Source organism: Mastigoproctus giganteus, chromosome 5, assembly GCF_048544385.1.
Source record: "Mastigoproctus giganteus isolate SK-2022 chromosome 5, ASM4854438v1, whole genome shotgun sequence".
NCBI classification, from domain to species: Eukaryota; Metazoa; Arthropoda; class Arachnida; order Uropygi; family Thelyphonidae; genus Mastigoproctus; species Mastigoproctus giganteus.
The window spans coordinates 111,722,383-111,742,005 of record NC_143579.1 but is presented as its reverse complement, the minus strand read 5'-3'; the positions used below and the strand labels follow the sequence as shown (position 1 = coordinate 111,742,005).

The following is a 19,623-nucleotide window of genomic DNA, read 5'->3' as shown; positions in this document are numbered from 1 at the left end:
GGGGTGATTGTCCCCTTCCATAAGGAAATGGTCAGGACACACCTTGAGTACTGTATACAAGTGTGGAGGCCTCATTTTAGGAAAGATGTAGAACTGCTGGAACGAGTACAGAGGGGAACAAGATTGGTGAGTGGAACAAGAAAGGTTGACCAAGAAAGGCTTATGTTCTGCAAATTGCTTGTGGATACTAGGCACCTGCGAGGTGATCTAATTTAGGTGTATAAGGCTTTAAATGAATTTAGCAAGCTCAATGCTAATGGGATTCTTCCTCTTGTTCAGATTATTCAACTGAGGGGGCATAAATTCAAATTGAGGAAAGACAATTGTAGAATAGATGTGCGGAAATTTGCCTTTAGCCAGTGGGTGGTTGATAGTTGGAACAAACTGCCATCTGTTGTAGTGGAGGTCAGCAACTTAAAAAAGTTCAAGGCAGAACTAGATGGGTGAAATGGGAAAGGTGTTTTTTTTTTTTTTTTTTTTTTTGGCTGATGCTATATAAGTTTGCCTCCTTACATCTTATGCCCTACTAATGCTGATGCTAAATGAAACAAATGAATTAAAATTAACTTACATTGCTGAAATATTAATACATAAATAATGAATATTTTGAATGGCAGGTGACAGTTATAAGGCACAAAAAATATGTACATATAAATATATCTACATAAAAAATAATAAAAAAAGTTATATAATATGTGTTCAATAATGACAACGAGCAATATATTGGGATAGAATAAGTTGTTGTTGTTGTTATTTGGTTTTTTAGGAGCATTAGCAACTAAGGCCATATTGCTCCGGGATATGCGGTGGTCATTCCCTGACCTTTCCGCATCCTCCGTATTTGGTGGTCACGGGCTCGAACACCGGTCTAATCAAGAAGCGTGTGCTACGCACTGCTGCTCCTGCCCACCTGGCTACGGAGGCGCCAGAATAAGTTGTATGACAATTATCTCCAAAAATACTTCAATTTTAGAGGAAAACTGTCACTTAAATTTATGTAGAAAATTTATGAGGTGTTTTAACTAAATTTGTTGCACCTTGATTCTCCTCAAATACTTCCCTATGTTCGGGACCATTGATCTATACAGGCACTCCCTGACTTATGTAAGGGTTCTGTTATTGAAACCTGTCCATAAGTCAAAATTTTACGCAACTTAGAAACCATCCAAAATCTGAATATAAATGTAAACATAAGTCTGTGGTTAAGAAAAAAAAAAAAAAAAAATCACTTTATTTATGTCTTATAGCATTTTTAAATTACAATTACATACTCATAGCATATGAATTAGAATATTATCTAAAAAACAAAATTTTTAAAGGATGTACACATACAGCTTATTTCTGTTATGTGGGGGGGGGGATATATATGACACTGATATTAATTGGAGAAGGATGCAGTTGAAGAGAGGGCTATCACATCATCAATATCAGACTCCTCTTCTGGTTCTTAAATAGTTCTAGTGGAAGGCCCTTTGAAGTATGGTGCTGGAGATGGATATAGCTCTAAAGTTTGAGTCAGAATCTGCAAGTTGAGGAGGTCGCTCAATCTTTCTCATGAATTTATGTAGGGAGGTTTGAACGAATGCCTTCTTTTCTCACAGCAGACTTTAAAGGCACAGAACGTTTTGCATGTTCTTTTATTCATTCTTTATCTTTCATTATTATATTCATAGTGGTGTTTTGAAAAAGTGCTGCTTTTTCGAAACACCATCATTGCCAAGTCCACTCACATGCTGTCCTGCCATATTGATTGGGATAACACAGAATAAAAAAAAACAAACAGTTTAACAAGACGCTCCCATTCTAGATACATACAAGTCATTGCACATCGTGTGATAAATCGTGGCGAGCTATGTACGTGGGTAGTGTTACTGTCTGGCATCTTTGGAAAGTTCTCACTGGAGATCGGGCTGTAGATATCTTTGAAGTTGCCAATTACAGCTGATTTCCGTGCAGACATTTTATTTATTTTTATTATTTGAAATTTTTTTAATGTAAGGTCTGATTTCTGTAAGGCAAATCATCTGTAAGTTGGGGAGTGCCTTTACTTAACTTTCTATAAAGGAGAATATAAGATCAAGTTGTGCTAAAATAAATAATAACAGCATATGAAGAAACATTCAGAAATCATGTGCAGTTTAACTGAAAAGTATTTCTAAGTTGATTGTAAACAGTTCATAAACTTATGAATTTACTTGTGGTTAACTCCTTCCCGGAACATTTTTTTCCTGAAAATGTGCCATAACGGATCTACTTTTTTAATTTTACAGATTAAAAGTATGCATCGTGCGAATACTCATTGTATAGTTTTTTTGCGTTTTTTATAAATTTTTTAGTAGAAAATACATAGGAGGAAATAAGCCATTTGGGCTATCCTGAGTTATCTCGTGTATGCCAAAAAGTTTGCAAATTATACAGATTTTTTTAATAAATTAGCACTTGAGCTAAAAGAAAGGAACAGAAAAACACTTTTCACTACTCATTATATAAATAAATAAATTAAAAAAATCAAGTGGAATGCACAAGCAGTAACCTCCCACCACAAGCAATAATCGTGAACTAACTACATTCTGACACACGGCTGCCGCAAGTGGATAGCCAAGGTAAGTGTCGCTTACGGACGGCAGTTCAAGAGGGCACTGAAATATTTTTCAATATAGTTTTCTAATTGGTTAACGCTTATCAGTATTCAGCATTTAGGACAGCAAAATTTTATTTTGCTTACTGGCGACACATTGGAACACGTGCTACTGTTCTGACATTGCTGTACAATAAGTAAATATAAGTAAAATGAAAGCCAGTCTTGGGATTTATCTGGCTAATGAAAAATTAGCCAGATAAATGCTGGAGAAAATACGATTCAATCCTAAATTTGGAAGTATTATTGTTTGCTTCGGGTATTATTGTATCCTGAGATATTTCGTGTAGTTCCAAATAACTTTTAAAACTAAAAATTAGATATCTCAAGATAATCCACAAAGGGGTTAAACTTCTGGACCAAATCTTAACAAAATAATATCAGCTAATGGACAAATTGAAAGAAAGTAATTCTGCTTACCAGTAACATATATGTTGCTCTGAAGAATATTTTTTCCCAGTTTTGACAATAAGCCCATTGCACTGTATACTGGTTTCTTAATATACTGAATATGAGGAGGAACAGTATTGTTAACTTGAAATCTTGCTAAAAGAGTTCGCTGCAAAAACTGATAAGGATAGAAGCTCAAAAAACCATTGTCATTACTCAGATGGTAATTAATATATCTTTTTCTGCCAGTCCTATAGAAATAGTGCAAATGCTGGGCAATGATCTGAAAATATAAATAAATAAATAAACAATAAATAAAAATATACACACTGGTCTCTGACATGCACTTAGACACCTCACTCCTGAAAAGTAATGATTCATACAGAGTTCACACGACAGGATGATGGTACCAGTTAAATGTAGACAGATACAGAAGGCATGCCCTCTAAATCTATCTGCATTTTACTCAATGATTCATGTGTGTGTGTGTGTGTGTGTTACAATACACATGTACGCTTACTATTTAGAAAAAAAGAGTGACTCACGAAAATCAGCCACTGGAAGCACTGTACACCAGCAGAAGACAATAAATAACATAACATGGTCATCTATCCAAGCCACACAGATCACCATTAATTATCACCTGAGCATATCAATAATTTAAATGGATAGTGATAGAAAATCACTATCCATTTAAAGTGAGAGTAAGTGTCCTCAAGAGAGAGCTGACAGAACTGGGATAAGGGTAGGTGCATCAACCATTAGAAAAACACTTCATACTATGGACAGCCATGGTTTGTAGCTGTTCATAAGCAGAAGCAGTATCCTAGCAATGCACACTATCACTTATTCTGATTCACAGCATAACAGCAGTATCAGGCATTACAGCAGCGAAAAAGCATGATGTGGAGTGAGAAATCACACTACACAGTGTAGGCATCAGATGGACAGAACTGAGCGTGCTGAATGCCCAAAGAACAGTTTAAACAAGATACAATATTAACTGGTCAGATATTAATTGAAATAAATCTGAATTAACATCTGACCAATAACAAAGATTGTTGGTGGTAGCGTGATGGTAAAAGCCTGTTTTCCTGTTTTATGTAGTTTGGAATTCTTCCAATAATTGGCATTTTGTTATCAATGTGGCTGTTTGTTGTGACATTCTGAACAATCCTGCCTTACCTGCATTGTGGCAATTTGGAAATGGGCCACATTTGTAACCTACCATTTGAGACAGACCGACCATCTCAAAGTCATTGCTGTGGTCTGTCTTTGAGACAGACCACAGCAATGACTCATTACCTGATAGCATTTAGTAGTGTTGTTTTGTTTGTTTGTTATTTGGTTTTAAGGAGCATTAGCAACTAAGGCTATATTGTTCCAGGGATATGCAGTGGTCATTCCCTGACCTTTCCGCATCCTCCGTATTTGGTGGTCACGGGCTCAAACCACAGTCTAATCAAGAAACATGTGCTACGCACTGCTGCTCCTGCCCACCTGGCTACGGGGGCACCTTAGTAGTGTTACGATGTCACACAATGTTGACAGGTCAGCCATTGTTAATTGTGGGGTTTAATTTTAGAATTCTACATGTCTCAAGGCAATGATTCAATTTTTTTCAAAAGTTTCTTCAGCTATTAGCAATCTTGTTAATAATGGCAGTAATAGAAAAGAGAAAGATCATATCAGAAAGGCTGAGAAGAAAAGAAAGGATCTTGAAGAGTATGAAGCAGCACTTAAAAATCCTGATATTGAAGAAACAAAGCAATTATAAATGCTTCACAATTATGAAAAGAAAAGACACGAAAGACAAAAAAATGAATCCCAAATTGATAGCTCTACTGAAACTCCAATCATTGATAAAAAAGAAAAAAAAAAAAAAAAATTGCAACACGCAATTTTAGCTGCAACAAATACTACTGTTCACTGAATGAAAATTTTTTTATCCAAAATTAAGATTCCAGGAGAAATGAAAACAGTTTATTCATCAGACCAAATTATGCCAGATAGTTGTAATGATGAAGAATACAACTCTGTAACACCTGAAACACTTTATTCTCTGGAGCCTTCAAGTTTACCTCTGCATAAATTACTATTAGAGGTAAACACAACTGTTATGGTTTTAAGAAACTTAGATATAAAAAATGACTATGTGTAGTGTTGAAATAAGGAAGGATTGTTTGGTTTGTGAACACATCACAGGTGACAGAGCTGGATGGAAAGCATATATTCCACAGATTCATATGTATTTAAATGAAGGGGAATATAACTTCATTTTTCAACGAACACAGTTTCATGTGAAATTGGTTTTTAGTATTTGACATTTTGACAATAAACAAAAGTCAAGGTCAAACATTATCTAAGGTTGGTATAGTCTGTTTCACCAGTTGATTGGTGGAACAGACGTCCATCTTTTGTTGTGGAAGTTGACACCCTAAATAAATTTAAGGCTGAGCTGGACAGGCATTTGGAATGAATGGAGGGGTGAAATGGGAGGTTTTTTTTTTTTTTTGGCTGATGCTGCATAAGCTTGCTTTCTTGCATCATATGCCTCTACTAATGCTAATGATGTTCACATGGACAATTGTACGTTGCATTAAGTAGAGTGAAGGCAGTTAAAAATATCTTTGTATTAATGAGAAACAAATCAAAAAACAATAAAAAACAAAAAAGTTGGACAAGAAATGTTGTTTATAATCAAATATATAAATGATGGTTTTGTTATTAATTTGGTTTTAGATAATAAAATAATATCTAAAATAATATAATACAATTTTTGTACATTTTTTTGATTATTAGAAGGGGGTGTGGGGGTTTCCCCCACTAAAAAAATTAAAATATAAAAATGTATAATTCAGGTTTGTGTGACACAGGTCAGAGGGGAACGAAGCAATCTACTGGCTTGTTTTATAAAGCAATATTTACACATGAAAGTTAATTTCAGAAAAAGGCATATAATGTTTAGTTTTTGGAGCAAATCTCCTGTTTATAAAAAAATTTAATTAGCAATGGCATTATTTAATACAATTATTATTAATTTTTTTATCCAAAATTTTTCTGAAAAAAAAAAAAAAAAAAAAAAAATCAACATTTGATATTACTATAAGATTACAGGAGAGATAATTCAATGCAGAAGCTGAAATCAAATAAATCTGTAAACTTCACTGCATCTGATTTTTAATTATGGAAATCATTCTGTTCCCCATGAAGACTGAACTCAAGTAGAGTGTGTTAATCTTCAGTGGTAGCATAAAAATCCTCATGATTGAAAATTGACTGTAGCAAAGTGTACAAATTTCTTTAAATTAATATCTGACTGAAAGATATTTAATATACCTTCTTTCTATGTGAACTAGACAAACAGTAGTCACAAAAAAAAGACAAGTCTTTTCATGAATAGCATTAACTTCTTGTATTGCAAGGCTTTTCCACTTTATTTTAACTTTAACTACAGACTGATCAAACTGAAACAACTTGCCTCCTCTTTTTCCTAGGTCACATTCCATGATCTTTGAATTGGTTTGGTATTTGGATTTTAGGAGCATTAGCAACTAAGGCCATATTGCTCCGGGATATGCGGGGGTCATTCCCTGACCTTTCCGCATCCTCCGTATTTGGTGGTGACGGGCTCGAACCCCGGTCTAATCAAGAAGCGTGTGCTACGCACTGCTGCTCCTTCCCACCTGGCTACGGAGGTGCCGATCTTTGAATTGATGCTAGGTTATTTGTGTTGTCTGACAGTAATAATGACTACATTCAAGGTAAGGTAATAAAACCAGATTATTCAGCAAGATTCAGGTGATCCTAATCATACAGCCAACACGCTTGATATTTTTCTCACAAATAATCCTTTTAAGTACATGGTCGAAGTGAGTGGTCCTTTAGGCACATCAGATCACAACTTGGTGATTGTCTCTTCTCCAATGGAGCCTTTATCTCATGGCTATTTCCAAACTCATGTTGTTCAGCATTACAAGAATGAAAAATGGGATGACCTACAAGATTTCATTTCTTCTTTTCCTTGGTCAGATTACTGTTTCAAAACTTCTGATGTAAATGTTTGCTCAGATTGTGTCAGTGAAATTATTCTTGTAGGAATGGAATCCTTTACTCCACACTCCACCTTAAAATCTCATCCTTCATCTAAACCTTGGTTTTCCATTAAATCTGCTAAGGCTATTCAAGAGAAGGACGTTGCATATCGTAACTGGCTTGCTTCCAATTCTTCAGTTTCATTTTCTACCTAAACCAGAGCTCGCAACAATTGTAAAGCAGTTATTAATCAGTTCAAACTGGATTTTGAACAGGCTAAGAGTAGAGAACTTGCTTCCTGCCCTAATGGTAACCAAGCATTCTGGTCTCTTGCCAAAACTATTGGCTGCAACCTTTGCCCATCTCTGTACTCACCTCTGTCAAAACCAGATGGTTCCATTGTCACTTCAGCCAAGGATAAAGCTGACCTGCTAGCACACCATTTTTCTTCCAACTCATGTATTAATAATCTCGGTAAAACACTTCCCACCATTCCCAGCATGCTCCATTCAATGCCTCCTGTGGTCTTCTGTCAAAAGGATGTCAGATGGATTTTGACGAATCTTGATGCTAAGAAAGCTCCAGGTCCTGATGGTATTTCTCCACTTGTTCTCAAAAACCTGCACTCCTGAACTTACTCCTGTTCTTTGCTGCTTTTTTTCACTTTCTTATTCCAAAGATGTTTTTCCTTCTGCTTAGAAATTTGCTCATATCCAGCCAGTTCCTATAAAGGGTGATAAATCCCTCCCATCCAATTATCGTCCCATTGCAATTACTTCTAGTCTTCTAAAGTAATGGAGAAATCAATTAACTGCCAACTCAAACTATCTAGAAACCTTCCGTCCGATCAACGATCGCCAGTATGTATTCGGCTGATGCCAAACCACTGGTGATATTCTGGCTTATGTTACCCATTTATGGACAAATTCAATGGAAAAGTTCGGTGAAACACAAGCAGTTGTTCTTGACATATCAAAGGCTATCGATCTTGTTTGGCATAAAGGTCTTCTAAACAAGCTTCCACCATATGGTTTGCCAGCTGTTTTTTGTAATTGGTTATCCAGTTTTCTCTCTGACCGCTCATTGAGGGTGATGGTAGATGGCTCTCTGTTTTCTAACTTCTCCACTAATGCTGTTGTTATTTTTTGTTGTTATTTGGGTTTTAGGAGCATTAGAAACTAAGGCCATATTGCTCCGGGGATATGTAGTGGTCATTCCCTGACCTTTCCGCATCCTCCGTATTTGGTGGTCACGGGCTCGAACCTCGGTCTAATCAAGAAGCGTGTGCTATGCACTGCTGCTCCTGCCCACCGAGCTACGGAGGTGCCTCCACTAATGCTGGTGTACCCCAAGGTTCAGTTCTTTCCCCCATGCTTTTCCTCTTTTATATTAATGGCCTTCTTCCATTGACTGGAAATCCTATCCACAGTTTTACTGATGATAACACATTGCATTCTACTTTCCAGTTTCAGAAGCTTTGAAGCTTCAACTTCTTGAATATCTGCTTTCAATGATTTCAATCCTTCTTAAACTCAGTCCTGTCTTATATCAAGCAAAAAAGGATTCTTCTGCTTCTATGCTTATCTTTAGTGACACTCCGATTTCTAGTCAAGATATATCTCTTTTGGGGATTACCCTGACTTCTAATAACTTTTGACACAAGCACATTACAAATATTGCTTCCTCCATCTAAAAAACTTGGTTTTCTCTTTCGCTGTCAGCGTTACTTTTCTTCCAAACAGCTGTTCACTCTGTCCAAATCGCAAATCTGCTCTGCCATGGAATATTCTTCCCACATCTAGGGCAGTGCCCCCAAAACCTCTTTCAGGCTTCTAGATTCCAGTTCGGTTAATTAATGACTCATTTCTAACAGAGTCTCTCTGCTCTCTATCTCATAGATGTACTGTTTCTGTTGCATGCCTTTTCTACAGATACTTTCATGGGTGCTGTTCTTCTGAATTGGCTTCTATATTTCCCGCTCTCTCTTTCAAAACAGTCCCAACATGTGCCACCACAAGACAACATCCATTTACTGTCCAACTTCAAACTCACAGAACTTTTCATCTTCCTCGTTTATTCATTCAACTGCCATTTTCTGGAAAAACCTTCCTTCATACGTATTTCCTGAAAATTACAGTCTACAGAAGTTCAAGTCTAATGTCAACAAATATCTTCTTTCATATTCTCAATCTCCACCCATGCACGGTACCAAGTATTATAGGTTCTAATACCTCTCGTGTTTGGGGTTTTCATAAAAAAAAAAAAAAAAAAAAAGACACGATACATTACATTAATTTGAACATAAATGCCTGAATTTCTTACTGCAATATTAGCATTAGCATTAGTAGAGGCATTTGATGCAAGAAAGCAAGCTTATGCAGCATCAGCCAAAAAAAAAAATAAATAATAAAATAAATAAATAAATAAATAAAAAAAAAAAATAACCACTTCCACTTCACCCCTCTGTTCGTTCTGAATACCTGTCCAGCTGAGCCTTAAACTTATTTAGGCTATCAACTTCCATGACAAGGGATGGAAGTCTGTTCCACCAACCAACTGCCCGCTGGCTAAAGGCAAATTTCCGCACACCTATCCTACATCTTTCCTCAATTTGAATTTATGCCCTCTCAGGTGATTATTCTGAGCAAAAGGCAGAATCCCATCAGCATTGAGCATGCTCAAAACCATTCAAGGCTTTATATACCTCTATCAGATCACCTCGTCGGTGCCTAGTCTCCAGACACTGTAATTTGCAAAACTTGAGCCTTTCTTCGTAAGAGCAACCCTTTGTTCCATTTACTAATCTTGTTGCCCTTCTCTGTGCTCGTTCCAGCAGCTCTATATCCTTCTTGAAATGAGGCCTCCAGACCTGTATACAGTACTCAAGGTGCGGCCTGACCATTGCCTTATACAATAGGCAATAATCACCTCCCTATCACTGCTAGAAAAATTCCTGTATATCATTGACAATACACCATGAGCTACTCTTGCAGCCCATCTGCACTGCTCAGAGAACTTCATATCTGCCTGCACAACCACCCCCAGGTCCTTTTCATTCTCTACCACTGTCAGTGTAGTACCACAGAGTTGATACGTTGCTCTGGGGTTGCTGTTTCCCATATGTAGTACTTTACATTTGTAAATGTTAAACTGCATTTTCCACCTCTCAGCCCATCTGCTCAACCTTTCCAGATCATGTTGGAGCAGCATAGTGTCAGTAGTGTCCTTGACAACCCTGCCGACCTTCGTATCGACTGCAAACTTGGAGATTAAGCTTGATATACCATCATCAATATCATTTATAAATACAGAAAACAATTAATGAACCCAATACTGAACCCTGAGGGACTCCACTAATAACATTAGTCCACGCTGAGCAGTGTCCATTGATTACCACTCTCTGTCTTCTCCCCCTTAACCACCCCTTTATCCATAGCAGCAATTTGCCTCCAATGCTGCACTGCTCCAATTTGTGCAGCAGTCTTCCATGTGCAACAGTATCAAAAGCCTTTCTAAGATCCAAGTATATAATATCAAAGTTATTCCCTGCATCCAGTTCTTTTGTGACTGCATCCTAGTATCCAATCAAATTGGTCAGGCAAGACTTCCCCTTAACAAAACCATGCTGTGTCCTAGCTATAACTGAGTCTTGTCTAGATGATCCTGCAGTGCTTCTTTAACCACTGCCTCCATTAATTTTCCGGGAACAGAAGTTAAACTCACAGGTCTATAATTACTTGTGTCAGCCTTTGACCCTCCTTTGTGAATTGGGGTCACATTCACACATCTCCAGTCCATGGATACCTCCCCTGAGTCCAAGGAAGCTCTCATAATTATGGCTAAGGGTTTGCTTACTTCCTTTACTGCCTCCTTTAATATAACTGGATAGATCCCATCCACCCCAGGTGCCTTTCTTGTTTTTATCTTCAACAATTTCTCCTCCACTTTACTCTCAGAGATTACAAGATTCTCTAGCTTACTGCCAGAGTTGAATACACCTCTGGCCTTCCCCTCGCTGAATAACTTCTCATGTGTGAATGTTGATGCAAAATATCCATTTAGTTTGTTAGCTACCTGAGCAGGATCATCAACAGTTGACCTATCGATATCAAGTGGACCAATCTGATTCATCCCCTTCCTACTAGAGTTTACATAAGTAAAGAACTCTATGCTGTTTTTCTTTGCATCCCTTGCCAAAGATTTCTCGTAATCTGCCTTCGCCTGCCTAACCTCCTTGGTAACTTGGTTACAGATCAACTTGTATCTATCATAGGCTTCTGTGTCGTGTTAATTTGTATGTATCCCATGCATGTTTGTTCTCTGCCATATGCCTCATTAGTTCATCTGACATCCATTTAGGCCTAAACCTTGAACAGTATTTCTTAGTTGGTATGTAAAACCTAGTAGTTTCCAAGATAAGTTCTTTGAATGCTTCCCATTTTGAATTTGTTGTTGGTAACATCATCAGTTGGTCCCACTGTATAGAATTTAAATACTGTCTCAGTTCATCGTAGTCGCCTTTACGAAAGCAATAACCCTTCCCTTTACCCCTAATGGTAGTTACCTCTTTGAGTAAATTCCACTTCAGCACACTGTGATCACTGCCACCTAGTGGTTCATTTATCTGCAGATTCTTAATGCATGAAGAATCACTACTAATAATCAAATCAAGAGTATTACTCCCTCTAGTTGCCTCCCGAACATGCTGATGTAGAAAACAATCATCCAATAAATCCACAAAAGCCTTGCTAGTGTGTGAGTGACCAGCCCCCAAATTCCAGTCAATATCTGGGAAATTAAAATCCCCCATTATAAGACTCTCTGATTTACTGGCCCACTCTATTTCCCTGTACAGTTTCTTATTATACTCATCAGAGTCATTAGGCCTATAGCACACTCCTACTCTCAATTTTTTGATCTCCCAATGCTTATGTCACACCAAACTGACTCGACACTGCACTGTCAGCGATGTCGACTGGCTTCACTTCCTTGGATTTTATGTATTTCTTAACTAATAGCATAACCCCTCCTCCCTTCCTATCCTTTCTGTAGACATTGTACTCCCCAAATTCCAGTTCTGCATTCCTTATATCTGTGTGACACCACGTCTCTGAAATCACAACAATATCTGCCTTTGATGTTTTGAGCAATACCTCAAATTCATCAAATTTATTTACTAAACTTCTAGCATTGGTGTACACGCAAGTATACATGCACCTGTTCTTTTTCTTAGCTACCCTTACACAACCCATGTGTTTACTTGTACCCCAATGATTCCCAGCAGTCTCTGAAATATCCTGCATCTTATTTTCCAGGCTGCTGCTCATTCCAATAGAAGCAGTGCAAGAATCACTTTGACTTCTGCCAGTGGTTACTGTTAATCTATTAGTCCTTGTATCCCCCAATCTAGCAGTTTTCTGACCCACCTAACACTGCCTCAATAGCAAACATTCTTGCACCCTTTCTATTTAAGTGTATCCCATCCCTGTAGAAGCAGTCTCTCCTGTTAACAAGTACAGTCCAGGCTGAAAAAAATTCTACCCCTTGAGCTCTGCAAAATCTTTCCAGGGCCGAATTGATCGACAGGACTCTCATAATATACTCCCTTCCTATCGTGTCTGGGCAGAAATGCAGACACTTTCAAATTCAACCCTAATTCACGGCTTTTTTTCAACAGTGACCTGTACTTGTTAAGTAATTCTGCTGGTCTTCTACTCTTGATATCATTAGTGCCAAAGTGTATAACTATATCACCTTTTGTGTCCTTAAAAGATGATATCCGCTCTACAACGTCATCAACCTTTGCCCCTGGCAGACATACCCTGGTCCTGTTTCACCTATCCTTTTTACAAAGCATGTTTCCCGTTTCCCTGACAATAGAGTCACCAACAACTACTAGTTCCTTTGGGACCAGCGCATTCTGCCTTGGGGACTGCTGTTGTGTTGCGTGATGACCAAGTGCAAGCTCTGCCATTGGTGTGGGCAGCTGAGAGCTCGATGGGGCCCTCACTTTTAATTCTTCGAGGGCATCCACCCTGTCCTTCAAGCTCTCATATAGGCCCATAACAATGCTGAGTTTTCGCCTGATTTCCTTACACTCCTTGCATCGCGCACAAACAAAGACATCCCCCATGGCAGTATCATGTCTCATACCCGACTGCTCCACAAACATCAAGTAAGTAGTGAATTTTAAAAGGCTGTGATTCAGAGGGCAACTGCCCCCCTCAGTTCTCCTCTGAGCCACAGCACTCCCATTAGCTTGAGCCTTTTGCTTTGCTGCTCTGGTTTTAGTCATGATTTCGATTTAATTTCAATAAAATTTCAATTTCAGTACAAAATTAAAACCCTAAACTTGTATCCCAACACAATTACAACGCTATATTTATGTTTCAGTATCGAGTGTTATCTACGAAATCCCTTTGTATAACTTCCGTATCAAGTTAAGTATTAATTATTTATTTTTCTAATTATTTATGTTACGTAACCTAAGTCGTTATATGTATAGTTAAAAGTACAACTTAATTGACAATGCAGTTCAACAAGATTAATAGATTTTACTGATTAATTGACAATATTATGTACTATACTATATTAAGCTTATGCTATCTATTTCCAGATATTTTGTATCGCGTTACAATGGCGGCAATTTACGAACGATCAACACGTGGATTTGATACCCTTACCGATACTAAGTAATACATACAAAATCTCTATCTAAGTTACTTTAAACAAGTATCGTAAATAGGAATATAAAGCTACTCTAGAAAATAAGTTAATATGCCAATTTAAGCTAATAAAACAGAAAATAAATCAGAAGAAACTTCTCTGTTCTAGGAGCGGCAAAAAGCTACATCCGCACAGGATACTCTCGTTCTCAAAACTCCAAACTGTCGTTCTCAAAACTCAAACTCCATGTGTTAAAAAAAATTCACAGTATATTTGCTGTGCTTACTATATGGAGTAGAACTCTATTTAAAATTACTGCTTGCCACATATATTCAATGTGAATCTTCTCTTCACACAAAAAAAACTGTTTATCTTGAAATCTTCCAGTTTGATGCCACATATTCAAATGCATATGGATTTCACTATTAACAATGCAAAAATTCTTCCAAAAAACATACTGTGGCCACATACACAACATGTAAAACTTAAAAGAATAACAACAGTTATATACTGACTAAGGAATGTCTTTAAGCTGAGATACAATACGTGGATATTTTATTAGGTACACCTCCCCTTTTCAAAAAATAGAGCACTCCTTCAGTAACAGCTCACGTGACCTCCACATATTTTTTTACTCTGTGTCCATATCATGTGATATAAAGCAGGTGGGCAGATAAGTAGGGAGGTTGTATGTGTGCAATTAAAATAGTGCAGATGTTCAAATTGTCCCCCATTTGCATCTAGTCATTCTTTACATTGTTGTTTACAGCAGTGAATGACAGAAGTTCCTCAATGTAACTGTTGGGATACATATGCTTGTTTAATTTAATTTATTAATCATTGAAATGTGGCTGGTTGTCTATTGGCCTACATGGCAGTTAAATCTGATAAAAACAGGATACTTCTTTATAGGCTTATCTACTCGTCTGAAATGATCATCAAGATAGGCTCTGACATCATGTTGATAACATGAGGGAGGGGGATGGTCCTCTTTCTGTTAGTAATAAACCACTTCATCTGCTTACAGATAATTAATGGTGGGGCAAAATGGATACATTCAGCATGTGGAGATAGATATCACTGTAACTGTCTCTTCAAGAAAATGTGGTCCACTGATTCCTCTGAGTGAAACACTACACCAGATTAACTCTTGGTAAATTCACTGCCTTCTCTACCAAATGTTTGGATTATCAATGGAACAGTATGTGGAATTATGCCAGGTCACTGAACCCTGAGCTTAAATGTTGCCTTGTGACAAAAAAAAAAAAACACCCAACCCTTTCGAAAAATAGTGCATCCTCATCCATCTTTGCTTTAAATCATTCACAAATTCAACTTGGTCATCTTTATTCATATTGTGCAGTAACCTTGAAACACAAGATTTCTACTTAACCCTTTTGAGAATGCAGTGCACACTTGCTCTGCTGATTAGTCTTACAAGCAACCTATCTTACAGATTTTTATAGTAATCACGCAAATCAATAGAACATCACATCAGAAGTTTCCTTGCAAGCTGATGAGCAGGTTCTTCCAAATATTTACTTGCAAAATTCTTGCACATTACCATATATTTAAAATTTATTACAATTCTTGTAATCGTTCATCATGATAGTGGTTTGCAAATTCAGATCTCCAATATCTTTGAACTCCACACTCATTCTCAGATTTCCAGTACCAGTTGAAAACTGGTTTGCATTGTTAAAATGTCAAAAATCCAGCAGCCATATCATTTATGCTTTGCATTCTAATTTCACTTTTGTTTTCATAACTAATGCCAGCTATTATCAGCAAAACATGCTAATCAAAGAATAAAAAATTCAAGTTCAACTACAAATATGTGATTCAAAATTTATTTATGAAAATCTGTTTACATCTTTTTATCTTCATTGTACACAGGTTGTATAAACAATGAAGATAAAATTATAAGAAAAAAACGACAACATTTAAACCTGAATAAATATTCAGTGTTCAAGACCCACTAGTAGATCTCAAATAATGCTTTGGGGATACATGGACTAATAGATTAAGAGTAGCCACTGGCAGAGGTGAAAGTAATTCCTGCATTGCTTCTATTGAAATACAATTCAGCAGCAGCCTGGAAAGCAAGGCAATGAGGATTTCCAGGACTGCTGGAAGTCATAGTGGAACAAGTAAATACATGGGCTGTGTTAGGGCAACTGAGAGTAGAAACAGGTGCATGTATACTTACATGTACACCAATGCTAGGAGTATAGTTAATAAATTTGATGAGCTTGAAGTGCTAGTCAAGACATCAAAGGCAGATATTTTTGGGACATCAGAGACGTGCTGTCACACAGACATAAGCAGTGCAGAATTGAAATTTGGAGAGTACAATGTGTACAGAAAGGACAATCAGGACAGGAAGGGAGGAGGAGTTATGCTGTTAGTTAAGAAACACAAAATCTAAGGAAGTGCATCCAATTGATGTTGGTGGACAATGCAATGTTGTGTCTGTTTGGTGTAACATAAGCACTGGGAAAGAAAAAATGAGTAGGTGTGTGTTATAGGCCTAATGAATCTAATGAGTATAAGAGCAATTGTGCAGAGAAATAGAGTGGGCCAATAAATCAGAGTGTCTTATAATGTGGGATTTTAATTTCCCAGAGATTGACTGCAATTTGTGGGGTGGTGACTCACACACTAGCAAGGCTTTTGTGGATTTATTGGATGATTGTTTTCTACAGCAGCATGTTCGGGAGGCAACTAGAGGGAGTAATGCTCTTGATCTGATTATCAGTAGTGATTCTTCATGCATTAAGAATCTGCAGATAAAGGAACCACTAGGTGGCAGTAATCACAGTGTGCTGAAGTGGGATTTACTCAAAGAGGTAATCAGAAGGTAATCAAATTGAAGGGTAATCAAAAACCCTTACCTTTGTAACACATCAGGGGTAAAGGGATGGGTTTTTGCTTTCGTAAAGGTGACTATGGTGGTCTGAGACAGTATTTAAATTCTATATGGTGGGATCAATTGATGTTACCAACAGCAAATTCAAAATGGGAAGCATTCAAAGAAATAATCTTGGAAGCTACTAGAATTTTCATACCAACTAAGGAATATTGTTCAAGATTTAGGCCTAAATGGATGTCAGATGAACTAATTAGACATGTGACAGAGAATAAAAATTCATGGGATACATATAAATTAACAGGTGACACAGAAGCCTATGATAGATATAAGCTGGTCTGTAACCAAGTCACAAAAAAGGTTAAACAGGAAAGGCATATTACGAGAAATTTTTGACAAAGGAGGCAAAGAAAAACAGCAAAGAGTTCTTTACTTATGTAAACTCTAGAAGGAAGGGGATGAATCAGATTGGTCCACTTGATATCAATGGTTCAACTGTTGATGATCCTGCTCAGGTGGTTACCAAACTAAATGAATATTTTGCATCTACATTCACACATGAGGAGTTATTCAGAGAGGGGAATGCCAGAGGTGTATTAAACTCTGGTATTAAGCTAGATAATCTTGTAATAACTGAGAGTAAAGTGGAGGAGAAATTGTTGAAGATAAACATAAGAAAGGCACCTGGGGTGGATGGAATCTATCCAGTTATATTAAAGGAGGCACAAAGGAAGTAAGCAAACCCTTAGCCATAATTATGAGAGCTTCCTTGGACTCAGCGAAGGTACCCATGGACTGGAAATGTGCAAATGTGACCCCAACCCACAAAGGAGGATGAAAGGGGGAGACAGGTAATTACAGACCTGTTAGTTTAACTTCTGTACCTGGGAAATTAATGGAGGCACTGGTTAAGGAAGCATTGCAGGATCATCTAGACAAGACTTCAGTTTTAGCTCGGACTCAGCATGGGTTTGTTAAGGGGAAGTCTTATCAGACCAATTTGATTGTATACTATGATGTAGTCACAAAGGAACTGGATGCAAAGAACAATTTTGATATCATATATTTGGATTTTAGAAAGTCTTTTGATACTGTTGCAGCAATTTGCCTAGAGAGAAAAATGTGCTATGGATAAAGGGATGGTTGAGTGGGAGAAGACAGAGTGGTAATCAATGGACACTGCTCTTTGTGGAGTCTCCCAGGATTCAGTGTTGGGTCCATTGTTGTTTTCTGTATTCATTAATGATACTGACAATGGTATATCAGGCTTAATGTCCAAGTTTGCAGATGATACGAAGATCGGCAGGGTTGTTAATGACACTAATGACAGTATGCTGCTGCAACAGGATCTAGAAAACTTGAACAGATGGCAACTGAAATTTAACATTGACAAATATAAAGTACTGCATATGGGAAGCAGTAACCCCAGAGTAATGTATCAACTATGTGGTACTACACTGACATGAGATATGAGGTATGTTCATGTCAGACGGCACCTGGGATTTCTCCTATCTCCGCATGTGTTTGCTGTATCGAGGACAGTACAAGTGTAAAGTGTAAAGTGTTCATTGTCTAACGGCCCAAGGGGTTTCCCCCATCTCCGTGTTGTGTACTCTGTTTGTGAAACACAGAACACTGTGAAGGCCAGAGATTTTAAAAAGTGTAAGGTACATGTTTATGTTGTGTAGTGTCATGTTGTGTTGTTCCTCTGACCTTTTAGCCGTTGGGCCCCTAGTGGGACCCCCCGTTGCCCACACTTAACCCCGAGGAGGCAGGTCAGGCATAGAGGGATCGCATTAGAAGTAATTACTCTGGCAGGCCCTGCCACCTAATTTCCTAAGATTTCAGTGGCAAGGGCCTAAAAAAAAATAAAAAATAAAAAAAATAATAATAAAATAAAATAAAATAAAAAAATTTAAAAAAATAATAAATAAATGAATAAAAATAAATAAATAAAAAAATAAAATAAATAAATAAAAAAATAATAATAATAATTATAATAAAATAAAAATAAAATAGAATAAAATGCATATTTAGTTAGAGTAGGGGTGAAGACTGAGGAAGGGGGGACAGATAGAAATATGGGGATGATAGGGAAGGCAACCCCAGAAAGGTCAGTGGGGACTGGCCCCACCAGGAGAAAAAAAGGGGGTAGCAGGGAGGGGGAGGAGACAGAAACCCGTCCTCTCCCTCTCCCTACCAGGGGAGGGGGTATTAAAGTGAACCAAGTTAGGGTACATGGTTCGGAATGCTAGTTGGCCAAGAAAAGAAGTTGACATCTAATGGCATGCCGGTGGCGTTGTCAGTCTTTATCTAGGAGATTGTCTTATTGGTCACATCCATGAGAGACAAGTCCAGAAGTATAAGAACCTTTTGTCTTTCTTAGATTGTCTTAATTTGTGGGTTGTCTCTATTCAAAGGTAGTTATTTGGTAGTTATCTTTGGTGGATGACATTTTGGAGAATGTATAGTAGTTCACACCAATGATGGTAATGCTGGTCAAGTTTAGCTGCCTGGTTCCAGTACCATCAGGGTCCCTGGGTTCATTTAGTAGAGGGTTATCATGTTGCTGCAATTAGTTGTCTTCTCCTCAAGAAAAGCTGCTGTGCATAGTTGGTGAGAGCTTGATACTCTTCCTTAGTATCCAGTAAGTGGTTTTCTTTGCCTTTTGGTAGATAAGTCAGCTTTGTGATAAGCTGGCAGCGGAGGTCATCGTAGAGGGGGCATTCGTGCATGAGGTGATCCCAGTCCTCAATTCCTCCACAGGCGCATGTCAAGCCAGAGACTTTAAAGTGCAATATGATGTGTTGTATTCATTGTTTGTCCGGCTTATTGGCCGCCAGGCCCATGACGTTGCCCATACCTCGCCATGTGTGTCCAGTATCACAAGTTGCTCTGGTAGGTCCTGCCACCTAGTTTCCTGGGATTTCAGTGGCTAGGACTTAAAAAAAAAAAAAAAAAAAATCACGCATTTGACATTAATGCTTAATGGGACTGCTTTTAGGAAATCGCTGGTGGTTGGGGT

The 19,623-nt window shown here is 37.7% G+C and overlaps 1 protein-coding gene across 1 annotated transcript in view; it reads right to left on the bottom strand.

Moving 5' to 3' along the window:
• Idua (alpha-L-iduronidase) overlaps positions 1-19,623 on the bottom strand; it is a 193,507-nt gene that overhangs the window by 46,760 nt on the left and 127,124 nt on the right. The window contains exon 9 of the mRNA XM_090374630.1: positions 3,059-3,311. Coding sequence (XP_090230756.1) covers positions 3,059-3,311 — 253 coding nt within the window. The remainder of the gene's footprint in view (positions 1-3,058; positions 3,312-19,623) is intronic.